General features: G+C 50.7%; 2 protein-coding genes and 1 non-coding gene across 6 annotated transcripts in view; 1 reads left to right on the top strand and 2 right to left on the bottom strand.

The window, feature by feature from the left end:
- DYNC2I2 (dynein 2 intermediate chain 2) overlaps positions 1–15857 on the bottom strand; it is a 210553-nt gene that overhangs the window by 122067 nt on the left and 72629 nt on the right. The window lies entirely within an intron of this gene.
- The window catches only part of ZER1 (zyg-11 related cell cycle regulator), a 46196-nt gene that overhangs the window by 18484 nt on the left and 11855 nt on the right, over positions 1–15857 (bottom strand). For 2 of the 4 annotated variants that reach the window (XM_050759887.1, XM_050759886.1), the window contains exons 2-8: positions 9721–9972; positions 7474–7624; positions 6830–7266; positions 6335–6511; positions 5121–5235; positions 4831–4977; positions 4325–4498 (exon numbers count right to left, since the gene is read on the bottom strand). In XM_050759887.1, coding sequence (XP_050615844.1) covers positions 4325–4498; positions 4831–4977; positions 5121–5235; positions 6335–6511; positions 6830–7266; positions 7474–7624; positions 9721–9878 — 1359 coding nt within the window. In that variant the 5' untranslated portion in view covers positions 9879–9972. The remainder of the gene's footprint in view (positions 1–4324; positions 4499–4830; positions 4978–5120; positions 5236–6334; positions 6512–6829; positions 7267–7473; positions 7625–9720; positions 9973–15857) is intronic. The other 2 variants (XM_050759888.1, XM_050759889.1) reach the window with 2 other exon arrangements.
- On the top strand, positions 3060–3163 carry LOC126938191 (small nucleolar RNA U13). Its single transcript, XR_007720014.1, has one exon. It is a non-coding gene; the product is annotated as a small nucleolar RNA U13 (small nucleolar RNA).

The raw sequence follows: 15857 nt of genomic DNA, 5'->3' as shown, positions 1-15857 counted from the left end.
ACCACTACACCCAGCTAATTAAAATTAAAAAAAATTTTTTTTTGAGACAGAGTTTCAATATCATCACCCAGGCTGGAGTGCGATGGTACCATCTCGGCTCACTGCAACCTCTGCCTCCTGGGTTCAAGCGATTCTCCTGCCTCAGCCTCCTGAGTAGCTGGGATTACAGGTTCCCACCACCACACTCGGCTAATTTTTGTATTTTAAGTAGAGACCGGGTTTCACCATGTTGGCCAGGCTGGTCCTGAACTCCTGACCTCAGGTGATCAACCTGCCTTGGCCTCCCAAAGTGCTGAGCCACCATGCCAGCCTAAAAAACTTTTTTGTAGAGAAGGGGCAGGTGGGCATGTCACTTGAGGCTAGGAGGAGTTCCAGACCAGCCTGGCCAACATGGCGAAACCTTGTCTCTATTAAAAATACAAAAATTGGCCAGGCGCGGTGGCTCAAGCCTGTAATCCCAGCACTTTGGGAGGCCGAGACAGGCGGATCACGAGGTCAGGAGATCGAGACCATCCTGGCTAACACAGTGAAACCCCGTCTCCACTAAAAATACAAAAAAAATTAGCCGGGCGTGGTGGCGGCGCCTGTAGTCCCAGCTACTCGGGAGGCTGAGACAGGAGAATGGTGGGAACCCGGGAGGCGGAGCTTGCAGTGAGCCGAGATCGCGCCACTGCACTCCAGCCTGGGCGACAGAGCGAGACTCCGCCTCAAAAAAAAAAAAAAAAAAAAAATACAAAAATTAGCCAGGTGTGGTGGCGTGCTCCTGTAGTCCCAGCTACTCAGGACGCTGAGGCAGGAGAATCACTTGAACCTGGAGGTAGAGGTTGCAGTGAGCCGAGATCACGCCACTACACTTCAGCCTGGGCAACAGAGAGAGACTCTGTCTCAAAAAAAAAAAAAAAAAAAAAGAAAAGAAAAGAAAAAATACACACACTCAGATACTGCCCCTGAAATTCTACAACTCTACTTCTAGATATGTATTATAAGGATAACTAATTAAGTATAATTAACAAAGCATTGCTTGGGAGCACAAAAGATGAAACAGCAACCTAAATTATTCGACTCTGGGGGCTGTTTCACATACTGGGCAGAGCCCTGACCTTGGCCACTGCCTCCAAGCTCCAGCAGAGTCCTCCACACAGTGGCCTCTCCCTGGATGAGGACACTGAACATATGCTGGTGTCAACAGTTATGGAAATGAACCTTAATACCAGCTGTATCTAGGGGAGGAGAGGTAAGACTGTGAGTGGCTTTCGCTGTATTTAATACATTCTTGTATCACTTGAATTTTTTCATCTTTTAAGCATTAGGTATCATTTTTTTGTTTTGTTTTTGTTTTTGTGTTGATACAGAGTCTTGCTTTGTCACCCAGACTGCAGTGCAGTGGCACGATCTCGGCTTACTGAAATCTCCACCTCCCGGGTTTAAGCAATCCTCCTGTCTCAGCCTCCCGAGTAGCTGAGACTACAGGAACCCGCCACTATGCCCGGCTAATTTTTGTATTTTTGGTAGAGATAGGGTTTCACCATGTTGGCCAGGCTGGTCTGGAACTCCTGATCTTAAGTGATCCGCCTTCCTTGTCCTTCCAAAGTGCTGGGATTACAGGTGAGGGCCACTGTGCCTGGCTTAAGCATTAGGGTATCTTTTGTAATCAGAAAGGAAACATTATTAAACAATTTTTGGGCCTAGTGCAATGTTCATGCCTACAATCCCAGCACTTTGGGAAACCAAGGCAGGAGGATCACTTGAGCCAGGGGATAGCAAGGGCAACATAGTGAGACCCTGAGACCCTGTTACCACACACACACACACACAAATTAGCTGCGTGTGGCCAGGGCGCGGTGGCTCATGCCTGTAATCCCAGGACTTTAGGAGGCCGAGGCAGGCAGATCGCGAGGTCAGGAGTTTGAGACCAGCCTGGCTAACATGGTGAAACCCTGTCTCCACTAAAAATACAAAAAATTAGCCGGGCGTGGTAGCAGGCACCTGTAGTCCCAGCTACTCGGGAGGCTGAGGCAGGAGAATGGTGTGAACCCAAGAGGCGGAGCTGGCAGTGAGCTGAGATCGTGCCACTGCACTCCAGCCTGGGCAACAGAATAAGACTCCATCTCAAAAAAAAAAAAAAAAAAAAAAAAAAAGCTGGGTGTGGTTGTACATGCCTTGTTGTCCCAGCTACTGGGGAGGCTGAGGCGGGAGGCTTGCCTGAGCCTGCAAGGTGGAGGGCACAGTGAGCTGTGATTGTGCCACTGTACTCCAGCCTTGGCAAGAGTTAGACCCGGTGTTTTTGTTTTTCTTTGAGACAGAGTCTTGCTCTGTCACCCAGGCTGGAGTGCAATGGCTCGATCTCGGCTCACTGCAACCTCTGCCTCCCAGGTTCCAGCAATTATCCTGCCTCAGCCTCCCAAGTAGCTGGGACTATAGGCGCCCGCCACCATGCCTGGCTAATTTGTATATTTTTAATAGAGACGGGGTTTCACCATGTTGGCCAGGCTGATCTCGAACTTCTGACCTCAGGTGATCTGCCTGCCTCGGCCTCCCAAAGTGCTGGGATTACAGGCGTGAGCCATCGCACCCAGCTAATTTTTGTATTTTTTAGTAGAGACAGGGTGTCGCCATGTTGGCCAGGCTGGTCTTGAACTCCTGACCTCAGGATCTGCCTGCCTCAGCCTCCCAAAGTGCTGGGATTACAGGCATGAGCCACCGCGCCCAGCCTGAGATGCTCTCTTAATTAAAAAATATATATATTGTGGCTGGGTGCGGTGGCTCACGCCTGTAATCCCAGCACTTTGGTAGGCCAAGGCGGGTGGATCACCTGAGCTCAGGAGTTCGAGACCAGCCAGGCCAACATGGTGAAACCCTGTCTCTACTAAAAATACAAAAATTAGCCGGGCATGGTGGCACGTGCCTGTAGTCCCAGCTACTAGGGGGGCTGAGGCAGGAGGATCGCTTGAACCCAGGAGGTGGAGGTTGCAGTGAGCCGAGATCGTGCCACTGCACTCCAGCCTGGGTTACAGAGTGTGACTCCATCTCCAAAAAAAAAAAAAAAGGGTTATTGTTTGATCCTTTCATAGTTTATAAGATTGATGATCAGGTCTTCATGCTCATGTGTGAAATATGCCTCCCTCAAACCACGTTAGGACTTTGGCATATTGCCCGTCTGAAATGAAAAAAGTTTTTTTGTTATATAAATATGTTGGCTGGGTGTGGTGGCACACGCTTGTAATCCCAGCACTTTGGGAGGCTGAGGCGGGTGGATCACCTGAGGTCAGGAGTTCAACACCAGCCTGACCAACATGGCAAAACCCCGTCTCTACTAAAAATACATAAATTAGCTGGGTGTGGTGACATGTGCCTCTAGTCTCAGCTACTTGGGAGGCTGAGGCAGGAGAATCTCTTGAACCCGCCACTGCTCTCCAGCTTGGGCAACAGAGCAAGACTCCATATGAAAAAAAAATTGTTGGCTGGTCAGGTGCGGTGGCTCACACCTGTAATCCCAGCACTTTGGGAGGCTGAGGCAGGTAGATCACCTGAGGTCAGGAGTTCGAGACCAGCCTGACCAATATGGTGAAATCCCATCTTTACTAAAAATACAAAATTAGCCAGGCGTGGTGGCGCATGCCTGTAATCCCAGCTACTTGGGAGGCTGAGGCAGGAGAATCACTTGAACCCAGGAGGTGGAAGTTGCAGTGAGCCAAGATCGCACCACTGCACTCCAGCCTGGGCAACAAGAGTGAAACTCTGTCTCAAAAAAACGAAATGTTGGCTGATAAAGGAGATGTTCATGTTCATGTGACATAGTTGAAGTAAAAATCCACTGTATACAAACACTATGCAGTTTGTGTATCCCATTTACAAAATACGTGTGCATAGGCTAAAATCCACAATCGATAGCCCATGTTAATGGTGCCTAAATCTGGGTAGTGAGTTTACGGGTGATTTTTATTTTCTGTATATCTATAATTATAACTTTTCTATAATAAAAGCTTTTATTATTTTTATTTATGGTAAGAAATCCCCCAGCAGAGTGTATGAGCAGAAGGACTAAGGAAACAGCTCAGGCAGGGAGAAGGGCAGGGTCCCTGGGCCCCCACCCCCACATGGGGCAGGGAGGAAGAGGATGGAAGGCAGCCAGGGGTGATGGACTGTGGGAAGGGCCAGGTCCCGGGGACCCTGAGTGTCAGGTCCCAAGAGTCAGGGAGTGCGGCCGTGGGAAAGGGAGCTGGGAAGGATGCAGCCCAGAGCCGGGGGAGCCCTAGCGGGATGCAGGAAGCAGGAAAGGGGTGGCTGGGTCAGAGCATGCAGGCCGTGGCAGGTGGGGGCTCACCGTCACCTCCTGGTAGGATTCCATGCCATTCAGCACCACCTGGATGACTTGCCGGCGCAGCTTCACACTCTGCTCTGAGCGGTACTCGGAATTTGTTAGGTAGAAGAGGGCGGCACTGCCTGTTACTTGAATGTTTCTGTCATATTTGTGGCACTTGAGGGCTGTGATGACCAGCTGTATGAAGACAAGGGGGACCTGGGCTGGCAAGTGCAAGGAGAGGCCTGGGCTCTGCAAGGGGCTGGAACAGGCTCTCTGGGGCAGGGTTTAGCCTGGTCTTGCTCTCTAAAGGCAGAAGTGGGGCCTGGGGAGCAGACACCAGGGTGGGGACTGAACAAGGCCAGTGCTGAAGCAAGTCAAGTGCTGTGAGGCCCAGGCTGGGGTTCCGGTCCTGGGGCCCTGGGGACAGGGTGCAGAGGGACAGGGGCTCTGGGGACATGGCTCAGCCAAGCCTGGCACCCTCCAGGTGGGGAGGGACAGGAGGCCAAGGCCCCAGGCTTGGAGCTGACCTTCAGGGCCCGCAGCAGCTGGTTGCAGCGCTCGATGCGGGCAATGTCAAAAAGCAGGTTGATAGCCCGTGAGGTGATCTCAGGCCGGTGCTCCGTGTAGGCCTCGATGGCATTCAGCACCTGCTCTTCGTTTTTATCACCACTTACCTGTGGGTGGGACATGCTCAGAACAACCCAGAAGAGGCCAAGGGCTGGGAGGCCAGATCCCAACTCAGTCTCCAGCCCCAGAATCCAGCTCCTTCCCTCTCCCAAGGCTCCCTGGCCCAGCCCCATCCCACTTCTACGCTCACTTTGTAGGCCGGAATGTGCGTGAGGCGGCACAGAGAGTTCTCGAAGAGCCCGAGGAACTGCAGCGGCCTCTTCAGAGCCCGGAAAGGTATGATGCTGCTCTTGGAAGGCTCAATGCTGGGGAAAGAGGGTGCCGGTGTCAGTGGCTTGGGGCCCAGGCCTGAGCTGGGTCTCCCCACTGGGGGTGGTGAGGCATTTCCTTGCTTTCTCTTCTAGGCCCTCCAACCTCATCCCCGGTTCCTTTTGTTTTTAATGGTAGGGGACATAGGCACCACCTCCTGATGGAAGGGTAGCAAGGTCACATAGTAGGGGAACACGTAGGATGGGTGATGCAGCCACCTTTGGAAACCACCTGCCATTTTAGTAAGGACACGGCACTTTTAGGTCTCACCAACAATCACAAAGGGACAAGCTCAACTGAACACCATTAAAGTAGGCTGGGGCCAGGGCTTATGGGTGGCCAGTTACAGCTGGTAGGGTTTGGTCAAACTTCTCAACCAACCAACCCAGGAACTGACCTATGTCCAGCAATACTCCATAGGTGGCAGACACTGCCAGCCTCGTCTCTTTCCCCCATGGCACTGTGCTCTGGTCAGGCTGAGCGTTGGGTAGTTCCCCTGTCGCTCCTCATGCTCTCACTTACTGGCCTTTGCAGGTGCTGTTCCCTCTGCTAGAACACCTTTCCTCTGGCAAAGGCAGAATGAGCTTTCACGACAGCCAGGATGCATCCCTCCTCCTCCTTCCTTCCTGATCTTCAGGCCACCCTGGGGCCCTGGACTGCCCCTACCATAGCCCTTGTAATGACTTGACTGTCCCCACCAGCTCACACAGACTCCAAGAGGGCAGGACCTGATTTGTTTCCTTATCTCTAGCACACAGCACAGCACTTGGTAGAGGGGTACTTGGCAAATACTTTTTTTTTTTTTTGAGACAAAGTCCCACTCTGTTGCCCAGGCTAGAGTGCGGTGGCGTGATCTCAGCTCACTGCAGGCTCCGCCTCCCGGGCTCAAGCAATTCTCACACCTTAGTCTCCCAAGCAGCTGGGACTACAGGTGTCTGCCACCATGTTGGCCAGGCTGGTCTCCAACTCCTGGCTTCAAGTGATCCGCCTATCTCGGCTTCCCAAAGTGCTGGGATTACAGGTGTGAGCCACTGCACCAGCCTAAATGCTTATTGAATGACACCCTACCAGTAGCCATGGAGGGTGGGGCCCCACCTGGTCTGTCCCGCTTCCTCTTCCATCTTGGAGATGCTGCAGTTCTCTAGGATCATGTGGCCAGAGATGTCCAGGGACATTAGGTTCCCCAGCTTCTGCACAAAGAGGCTCAGCACCTCCCGAGTCAGCTTGAACTTGTAGTAGCTGGAGAGGCGGTCTCGGGAGATGTCCAGGTGTCTGAAGATCGGGGTAGGGGATGCAGGTCAGGAGCTGGGTACAGGGTGGGGCTGCCTTGCAGACCCTGGCTCCTTTAATCTCTAGCAGGGGACGGCCCATGCCTGCCATGACTTCTCCAGGGCATTCTGGGAAGAAACCCCGAACAGCCCCAATCCAGGTGAAACACTGGGTTTAAGGAATGGGACTGTGTCTTCATCCCCACCCTCTGCCTAGCCAAGGGCTCCTAAACCCTGAGGGCGTGCATGACAACACTCACCCCTACTCTTCCCCACCTGCCCACCCATCCCCACCCTGGTAAGCTCTGGGCCAGGAGCTCACCGCAGCTTGTGCAGCTGCACGATGACCCGGATGTGGTCGTCAGACAGGTCCATATTGTAGAGTACGAGGGACACCAGGCTGTCTTTCCACTGCGTGAGGAAGGCGGCATCGCTCGTCTGAATGCCTGAGAGGTCCAAGGCTGCCAGGGAGTTGAGTGGCCGCAGCAGGGACTCCACAGGGACCCAATCAATCATGCGGCCCAAGTTGAGGAAGCGGAGGCGGCTGAAGCCCTCAAAGGTGAAATCCTTAACCAGAACCTGGCAGGTGGGGTTGACGAGGTACTCATCTTCACAGCCCCCTGGGTTCTCCTCCTCATAGAAAATGTTTGTACAGCCGAAGAGGCTCAAGGACACCAGGGTGTGGCTGAAGCTCCTCAGTGTCTGCAGGCTCTTGGCAGACAGCTTCTCGCAGTTGGTCAGGTACAGCTCCACCAGGTCCTGGGAGTGGGCACAGCTCCATCATCATCACCGCCCCTGCCCCTTCCCCCGCCCCAGGCCTTGTCCTGGGCTACAGGTGGGTTGGAAAGGGTGATGTGCACAGTCAGGGTGTGCACTGGCTGGGCTGGGGATGGCTGGGCTGGAGGAGAGCAGCCTGGCCCCTGCTTGGCGTGGGCCCTCCCGGTGCTGTGGCGGGGCAGGTCTCACCTGCTTGCGGATGGCCTCCAGGTCCTGGTCCTGCACCAGGTCCTCGCGGAGGTGGATCCGTGTGAGGCGGGTGCTGCGGGGGTCTGAGAAGAGGCTGAAGAAGCTCTCGTGTGGCTCGAAGTTACAGGCAGCGTTCACCAGCTCCACATACCTGGGAGAGGAGAAAGCCTGGCTCAGGGGAGGGCCACAGGGACTCTCATCCTCGCTTCAAAGCCAAGCCCTCCTCCCTCTGAAGCTTTCTTGGATCACCCCAAGTAGCAACCTCCTTCTCCTAAGAGTATCTGGTTGGATCTTAACTAAACTACCAATAAGATTAAGGGTGCCCAGGAACCAGGAATCTAAAGGCAGCTCTCTGGGAGACCTTCTAGGTGATGCAGGGGGCATCTCTCCCAATGCACATGCCTGTCACACAACCTCCACGCACACTGCAGGGGCAGCAGCCCCCCTGGCATGGCCACTCTCATCACCTTCTTTAAGCCCCTCCTGTGACCCTTTTAAACAGGCAAAGTAAGCCAAGTAGTTCAGAGTTCCCAGCTGGGTACAGGGCAAGCCCTTAATTAAGCCCTGTTGAGACATCAGCTCATGCAAGAATCCTGGTCTGCTGGGAAATGCTTTGGATTCAAACGCTTTAGAATCTAAATCATGGCTTGGCTGCTTCCTACCTGGGCAACTTCACACAAGTAAATGAACTTTCCCAGACCTCAGTTTCTTCATCTGTAAAGTGTATATAACTCTGGCCTGCAAAGTATCCAACCTAGAGCCTGACCCACAGTAAATGCTCAGGATGTTATTACAGGTCCACCTCTGTCCTCAGGCCCACATGGGCTTCTAGTTTCCTATGCAGCTGTCTACCAATTTCCCTTCTGGGAATCTATTTTTTTCTTTTTCTTTTTCTTTTTTTTTTTTCCATAGAGACAAGGTCTCGCTATGTCACCCAGGCTGATTTTGAATTCCTGGTCTCAAGTGATCCTCCTGTCTTGGCTTCCCAAAATGCTAGAATTACAGGTGTGAGCCACCATGCCTGGCCACCATCTGGGCCTCTAGATTGAACTCCCAGCATTCAGTGACTGCATAGCATGCTTCTAGGAGCCCCTAGGAGTAGGGAGGCCCTCGGAGGGCCATTCAGATTTTTTCCTTGAGACCCTGTCTCAAATGAGTGACTCTGGATGATTCACTCCCTGGTCATGGATCCGTTATTCTGGCACTGGCACCTAAACCCTTATGTGGCCATGCTCACTGAATTCACAAGCACAGGTGTTTGCATGCGAATGTACATACACACGTGGGACAACACTTCATTTATATGCAGATTTTGACACAATCACATCTCTAAATGCACACATGCAGTTTTACCCTCAAAAATAACCTATGCTACGCTGGGCGCGGTGGCTCAAGCCTGTAATCCCAGCACTTTGGGAGGCCGAGACGGGCGGATCACGACATCAGGAGTTCGAGACCATCCTGGCTAACACGGTGAAACCCTGTCTCTACTAAAAAATACAAAAAACTAGCCGGGCGAGGTGGTAGGTGCCTGTAGTCCCAGCTACTCGGGAGGCTGAGGCAGGACAATGGCGTAAAAACCCGGGAGGCGGAGCTTGCAATGAGCTGAGATCCGGCCACTGCACTCCAGCCTGGGCGACACAGCGAGACTCTGTCTCAAAAAAAAAAAAAAAAGGCCGGGCGCGGTGGCTCAAGCCTGTAATCCCAGCACTTTGAGAGGCCGAGACAGGCGGATCACAAGGTCAGGAGATCGAGACCATCCTGGCTAATACGGTGAAACCCCGTCTCTACTAAAAATACAAAAAACTAGCCGGGCAAGGTGGCGGGCGCCTGTAGTCCCAGCTACTCGGGAGGCTGAGACAGGAGAATGGCGTAAACCCAGGAGGCGGAGCTTGCAGTGAGCTGAGATCTGGCCCTGCACTCCAGCCTGGGCGACACAGCAAGACTCCATCTCAAAAAAAAAAAAAATAAAAAATAACCTATGCTGCATACGCTTACATGTGTACACACACCCCATGCCTTTACATGCACACCCCTCCACATACACACCAACACACACACATATACACCTTTACGGTTATGGATACACCACTATTCTCTTGCACCCATGAACATCCATGTGCAAATACACACCCTCACACATTCGTCTCCATAGCTACTCCCCATGTAGTGCATACATGGTCCCAGTCTCTCTATACACATTCATGGGAGGACCCCTGCCCCTCCTCTGCCCCTGGGTCTGCTCACTCATTGACGAGCCGGTCACAGATCTCGCTGGGCAAGAAGATGTCCGGATGTAGCCGCAGGGTCTCCTTGTCCAGCAGGTAGCCCAGGGTGCCATCCAGGTTGCGCAAGCAGAAGTCAGTACAGAGGGCCATCAGCGACTCGGGAGTGTCAGACGCCATGCTGGAGGCAGGCAGGTGGGCCACTCCAGGACAAGGGTTCCCAGGGGCAACAGTGATTCCTGAACACTCACAGGATCATTGGCAGAGCCACTGCCTGGGGAGTGGACAAGACGCCAAGTGAGCCACACACAAGGGCTAGAACCATCAGTGGCCCCATGTCCACACTCTGAGTAGGGAAACTGAGACCACACTCCAATTAGCAGCTTAGCAGGGCCAGGCCCAGGTCTCCTGACTCCATCTCTCACCCGCCTCTGCTGTGCTACTATCTATGCACAATTTGACCTGAAAAGAACATGGAGCCTTGTCCAAGCACTTATTTGCCTGTGGGCAGACATGTGTGTGCTGGGGACTCAATGCTTGAGTGGGGGTAATAGGGATTTTCACTCTTCTGCTTCCCACAACCTTTTTTCTTTCAGAGTCTCGCTCTGTGGCCCAGACTGGAGTGCAGTGGCCGGATCTCGGCTCACTGCAAGATCCACCTCCCGGGTTTATACCATTCTCCTGCCTCAGCCTCCCGAGTAGCTGGGACTACAGGCACCCGCCACCTCGCCCAGCTAGTTTTTTTGTATTTTTGTAGTAGAGACGAGGTTTCACCGTGTTAGCCAGGATGGTCTCGATCTCCTGACCTCGTGATCCGCCCGTCTCGGCCTCCCAAAGTGCTGGGATTACAGGCTTGAGCTACCGCGCCCGGCCGCTTCCCACAATCTTAACAGCTACACTGGGGTGTTCCATGCTGTGCAGTACTTCCTAACCTGTATACAGCTATAATTGATTGAGCACTTAGTCTGTGCCAAGGCTTAATAGACATATAGACATGATATCACTGAATCTCATGGTGTCTGATTAGAAATGAAGGCTCCTCACAAGAGCAATGAAAACATATGTCCACACAGAAACTCGGACGTGACCATTCATAGCAACATTATTTGTAAGAGTCAAAAAGTAGAAACCACCCAAATGTCCTTCAACTGATGAATGGATCTACAAAATGTTTCATATTCATACAGTGCAATATTATTCAGTTATAAACAGTAGTGATCCATGCTATCATGTTGGACCTTGAAAACATTATGTTGAGTGAAAGAAATCAGTTAAAAAGAAAAGTCACATACTGTATGATTCCTTTGATAGAAATGTACAGTGAGAATAGGCAAATCTATAGAGACAGAAGTAGGTTTGTGGTTGGGAAAAAGGAGAGTAACTGCCAGTGGGTATGGAGTTTCTTTCTGGGGTGATGAAAATGGTCTAAAATTGACAGTGGTCATGGGTGGACTCTGTGAATATACTAAAAATCATGGAACTATATATATGGGTGAATTGTGTGACATGTGAATTACCTCTCAGTAAAACTGTTATTTAAAAAAGTGAAGCCTCCTACTAGCTTCATGACTTTAGCATAGCTAAAGATTTCTTAACTAGGACTCAAGAGGTGCTAACCAGGAGGTAGAAAATTATAAACTTATCTACACTGAAGCAAAGAAACTTCTGTTCATGCATACACAAAAAGTAATTTGAGATAGATGACAGATATAAGTGTGAAAGGTAAAACAATAAGGTTTCTAGAAGAAAACACAAGAGTACATCTTTATGACTTTAGAATAGGCAGTGATCTCACATGAAGAGAAAGAAATTGATAAATTGGACTGCCTCAAAATTAAAAACTCTGTTCATCAAAAGATACCACGAAGAGCCTGGGTGTGGTGGTTCACGCCTGTAATCCCAGCGCTTTGGGAGCCCGAGGTGGGCAAATCGCTTGAGCCCAGGAGTTCATGACCAGCCTGGGCAACAGGGCGCAACCCTGTCTCTACAAAAAATACAAAAAGAATTAGCTGGGCACGGTGGCATATGCCTGTAGTCCCAGCTACTTGAGAGGCTGAGGTGGGAGGATCACCTGAGCCCAAGAGGTTCAGGCTGCAGTGAGCTGTGACTGCACCACTGCGCTCTAGCCTGGGAGACAAAGACAGACCCTGTCTCAAAAAAAAGAAGAAGAAAAAAGAGTGAAAGATTTGAACAGGTATTTCATAAAGGAACATAGCAAAACAGACAATAAAAATGTGAAAAGCACTCAGCTTCTTTACTATTAGGGAAATGCACAGTAAAACCACAAGGAGATGCCATTTCCCACGCCCACTGGCTCAACTGAACACAACAACAGCAACAACATTGGCAATACCTGGCATTGGGGAAGATAGGGAACAGTGGGAAATCTCCCACAGGGCTGGTGGCAGGGCAAATTGGTGTGAACTGGGAATATAATGGGAACAGTGTTTAACACTATTCACTATTTACTAAAGCTGAACATACATGCGTTCAACATTTAGCAATTCCACTCCTAGGTATATACCCAACAGAAATGCATAGTAAATGTGCACCAAAAGATCTACACTAGAATGTTCTCAGCAGCACTATTTGTAATGGCCAAAACCAGAAAATAACCTAAATGCCCACTAGCATTGGAATGGATAATTATGGTATATTCATCTACTAAATACTGCATGGCAATGAGAAGGCACAAACTCCTGTTAGCAGCTTGGATAACGCTTACAAGGTTTTTTTTTTTTTTTCCCCCCTCAATTTTTAGTTTCTTTTTTTTTTTTTTGAGATGGAGTCTTGCTCTGTTGCTCAGGCTGGCGTGCAGTGGCATGATCTCGACTCATTGCAACCTTCACCTCCTGGGTTCAAGCGATTCTCCTGCCTCAGCCTCCCGAATACCTGGGATTACAGGCATGTGCCATCACGCCCGGCTAATTTTTGTATTTTTTTCTTTTAGTAGAGACAGGGTTACCCATGTTGGCCAGGCTGGTCTCGAACTCCTGACCTCAGGTGATCTGCTTGCCTCGGCCTCCCAAAGTGCTGGGATTACGAGTGTGAGCCACTGTGCCCGGCCTTAATTTTTAATTTTTGAGACAGAATCTCACTTACCTAGGCTAGAGTGCAGTGGTGTGATCTCGGCTCACTGCACCCTCTATTTCCCAGGCTCAAGCAATCCTCCCACCTTAGCCTCCTGAGTACCTGAGACTACAGGCATGCACCACCACACCTGGCTAATTTTTCTGGTGGTTTTTTTTTTTTTTTTAGAGACAAGGTCTTGCTATGTTGTCCAGGCTGGTCTCAAACTCTTGTGCTCGAGCAATCTGCTTACCCCAGGCTCCCAAAGTGCTGGGATTACAGGCATGAGCCACTGTGCCTTGCCAACCCTTACTGTGTTTAATGAGAGGAGTCAGAACACAAAAGGGTCTATACTGTGTCACTCCACTAAATTCAAAAGCAGGGGAATCTCATCTGTGGTGGGAGAAGTGAGGACTGTGGTCACCTGGGGAGGTGACTGCAAGGGAGTTTCTGGGTGCTGAGGAGCTTCCAGTCTCCTTGATTGGAGTACTGGGTATCCAGGCTTGTTCACTGTGTGAATCTTCAACGACCTGTGTATCATCATGTGTGTGCTTTTTCAAGTGAATATTGGGGTTTTTGGTTTTTTGTTTGTTTGTTTTTGTGAGACGGAGTCTCACCCTCTCACCCAGGCTGGGGTACAGTGGCATGATTTCAGCTCACTGCAACCTCCGCCTCTAGGGTTCAAGCTGTTCTCCTGCCTCAGCCTCTGGAGTAGCAGGGATTATAGGTGCCTGCCACTGCACCCGGCTAATTTTGTTTTCTAATATTTTTGGTAGAGATGGGGTTTCATCATGTTGGTCAGACTGGTCTCGAACACCTTACCTCAGGTGATCTGCCCAACTCTGCCTCCCAAAGTGCTGGGATTACAGATGTGAGCCACCGTGCATGGCCCGAATATTGTAATTGAATAGAAAGTTAAGAAGCCGGGCGCGGTGGCTCACGCCTGTAATCCCAGCACTTTGGGAGGCCGAGGCGGGCGGATCACAAGGTCAGGAGATCGAGACCACGGTGAAACCCCGTTTCTACTAAAAATACAAAAAATTAGCCGGGCGCGGTGGCGGGCGCCTGTAGTCCCAGCTACTCAGGAGGCTGAGGCAGGAGAATGGCGTGAACCCGGGAGGCGGAGCTTGCAGTGAGCCGAGATTGCGCCACTGCACTCCAGCCTGGGCGACAGAGCGAGACTCTGTCTCAAAAAAAAAAAAAAAAAAAAAGAAAGTTAAGAAAATGGCAGCGGGCACGGTGGCTCACACCTGTAATCCCAGCACTTTGAGAGGCCGAGGCGGGCGGATCACGAGGTCAGGAGATCGAGACTATCCTGGCTAACACGGTGAAACCCCGTCTCTACTAAAAAATACAAAAAAATGGCCGGGCGTGGTGACTCAGCCTGTAATCTCAGCACTTTGGGAGGCCGAAGCGGGCGGATCATGAGGTCAGGAGATCGATACCATTCTGGCTAACATGGTAAAACCCCGTCTCTACTAAAAATACAAAAAATTAGCCTGGCGTGGTGGCACGTGCCTATAGTCCCAGCTACTTGGGAGAGGCTGTGGCAGGAGAATGACATGAACCCAGGAGGTGGAGCTTGCAGTGAGCGGAGATGGCGCCACTGCACTCCAGCCTGGGCGATAGAGTAAGACTCCCTTTCAAAAACAAAACAAAACAAAAATTAGCCGGGCCTGGTGGCGGGCGCCTGTAGTCCAAGCTACTCAGGAGGCTGAGGCAGGCAAATGGCTGAAACCAGGAGGCGGAGCTTGCAGTGAGCCAAGATGGCGCCACTGGGCTCCAGGGTGGGCAACACAGCAAGACTCCGTCTCAAAAAAAAAAAAAAAAAAAAAAAAGTTAATCCGACTCCATACTGATATTTTGTGTATCTTTCCTTATGTATGTATTTCTTTGTTTGGTTTTTTTGTTTTTGTTTGTTTGGTTTTTTTCCCCGAGAAAGAGTCTCATACTGTTGCCCAGGTTGCAGGGTGGTGGTGTGATCACCGCTCACTGCAGCCTTGACCTCCTGGGCTCAAGCGATCCTCCCACCTCAGCCTGTTGAGTTGCTGGGACCACAGGCATATGCCACCACGCCCAGTAAATTTTTTAACTTTTAGTAAAGACATGGTCTTTCTGTGTTGCCCAGGTTGGTTTCAAACTCCTGGGCTCAAGCGATCCTCCCACCTTGGCCTCCCAAAGTGCTGGGATTGTAGGCATGAGCCACCTGTGCCTGGCCTCTCATGTATGTTATACTTCATAAAAGTTTTTTTTTTTTTTTTTTTTTTTCAGAGGAGTCTCGCTGTGTCGCCCAAACTGGAGTGCAGTGGCGCGATCTCAGCTCACTGCAACCTCCGCCTCCCAGGTTCAAGCGATTCTCCTGCCTCAGACTCCCAAGTAGCTGGGACTATAGACGTGTGCCACCACACTCAGCTAATTTTTTGTATTTTTAGTAAAGACGGGGTTTCACCGTGTTAGCCAGGATGGTCTCGATCTCCTGATCTCATGATCTGCCTGCCTTGGCCTCCCAAAGTGCTGGGATTACAGGTGTGAGCCACCGCACCCAGGCCCAAAAGTTTTTTTTAAAGTGCAGGCTCTGTGGTCAGACAGATCTATGTTTTGACCCAGTTGTACAATCACTGTAAAATTACTTAACCTCTCCATCGAGGCCAACATGGTGAAACCCTGTCTCTACTAAAAATACAAAAAAATTAGCTGGTATGGTAGTGCACACCTGTAATCCCAGCTACTCAAGAGGCTGAGGGAGGAGAATCACTTGAACCCGGGAGGCGGAGGTTGCAGTGAGCCAAGATTGCGCCACTTCACTCCAGCCTGGTGACACAGCAAGACTCCCTAAAAAAAAAAAAAAAAAAAAAGTACTTAACCTCTCCAGACCTCAGTTTCTTCATCTGGAAAATGGGGATAATAATCTCTACTTTGCAGGGCTGTGGTAGTAAATAAGATAATGTTGGGAAAATGCTTAGTCCCAGCCCAACAGACTAAGTACACAACGTGGTGGTTATGATCCCACCTTTTTTTTTTCAGACGGAGTCTTGCTCTGTCACCCAGGGGGAAGTGTAGTGGCACCATCTCGGCTCACTGCAACCTCCA

Source organism: Macaca thibetana, chromosome 15 (genome assembly GCF_024542745.1).
Source record: "Macaca thibetana thibetana isolate TM-01 chromosome 15, ASM2454274v1, whole genome shotgun sequence".
NCBI classification, from domain to species: domain Eukaryota; kingdom Metazoa; phylum Chordata; class Mammalia; order Primates; family Cercopithecidae; genus Macaca; species Macaca thibetana.
The sequence above is the reverse complement of the archived record's forward strand: the minus strand, read 5'-3'. Positions and strand labels throughout refer to the sequence as shown.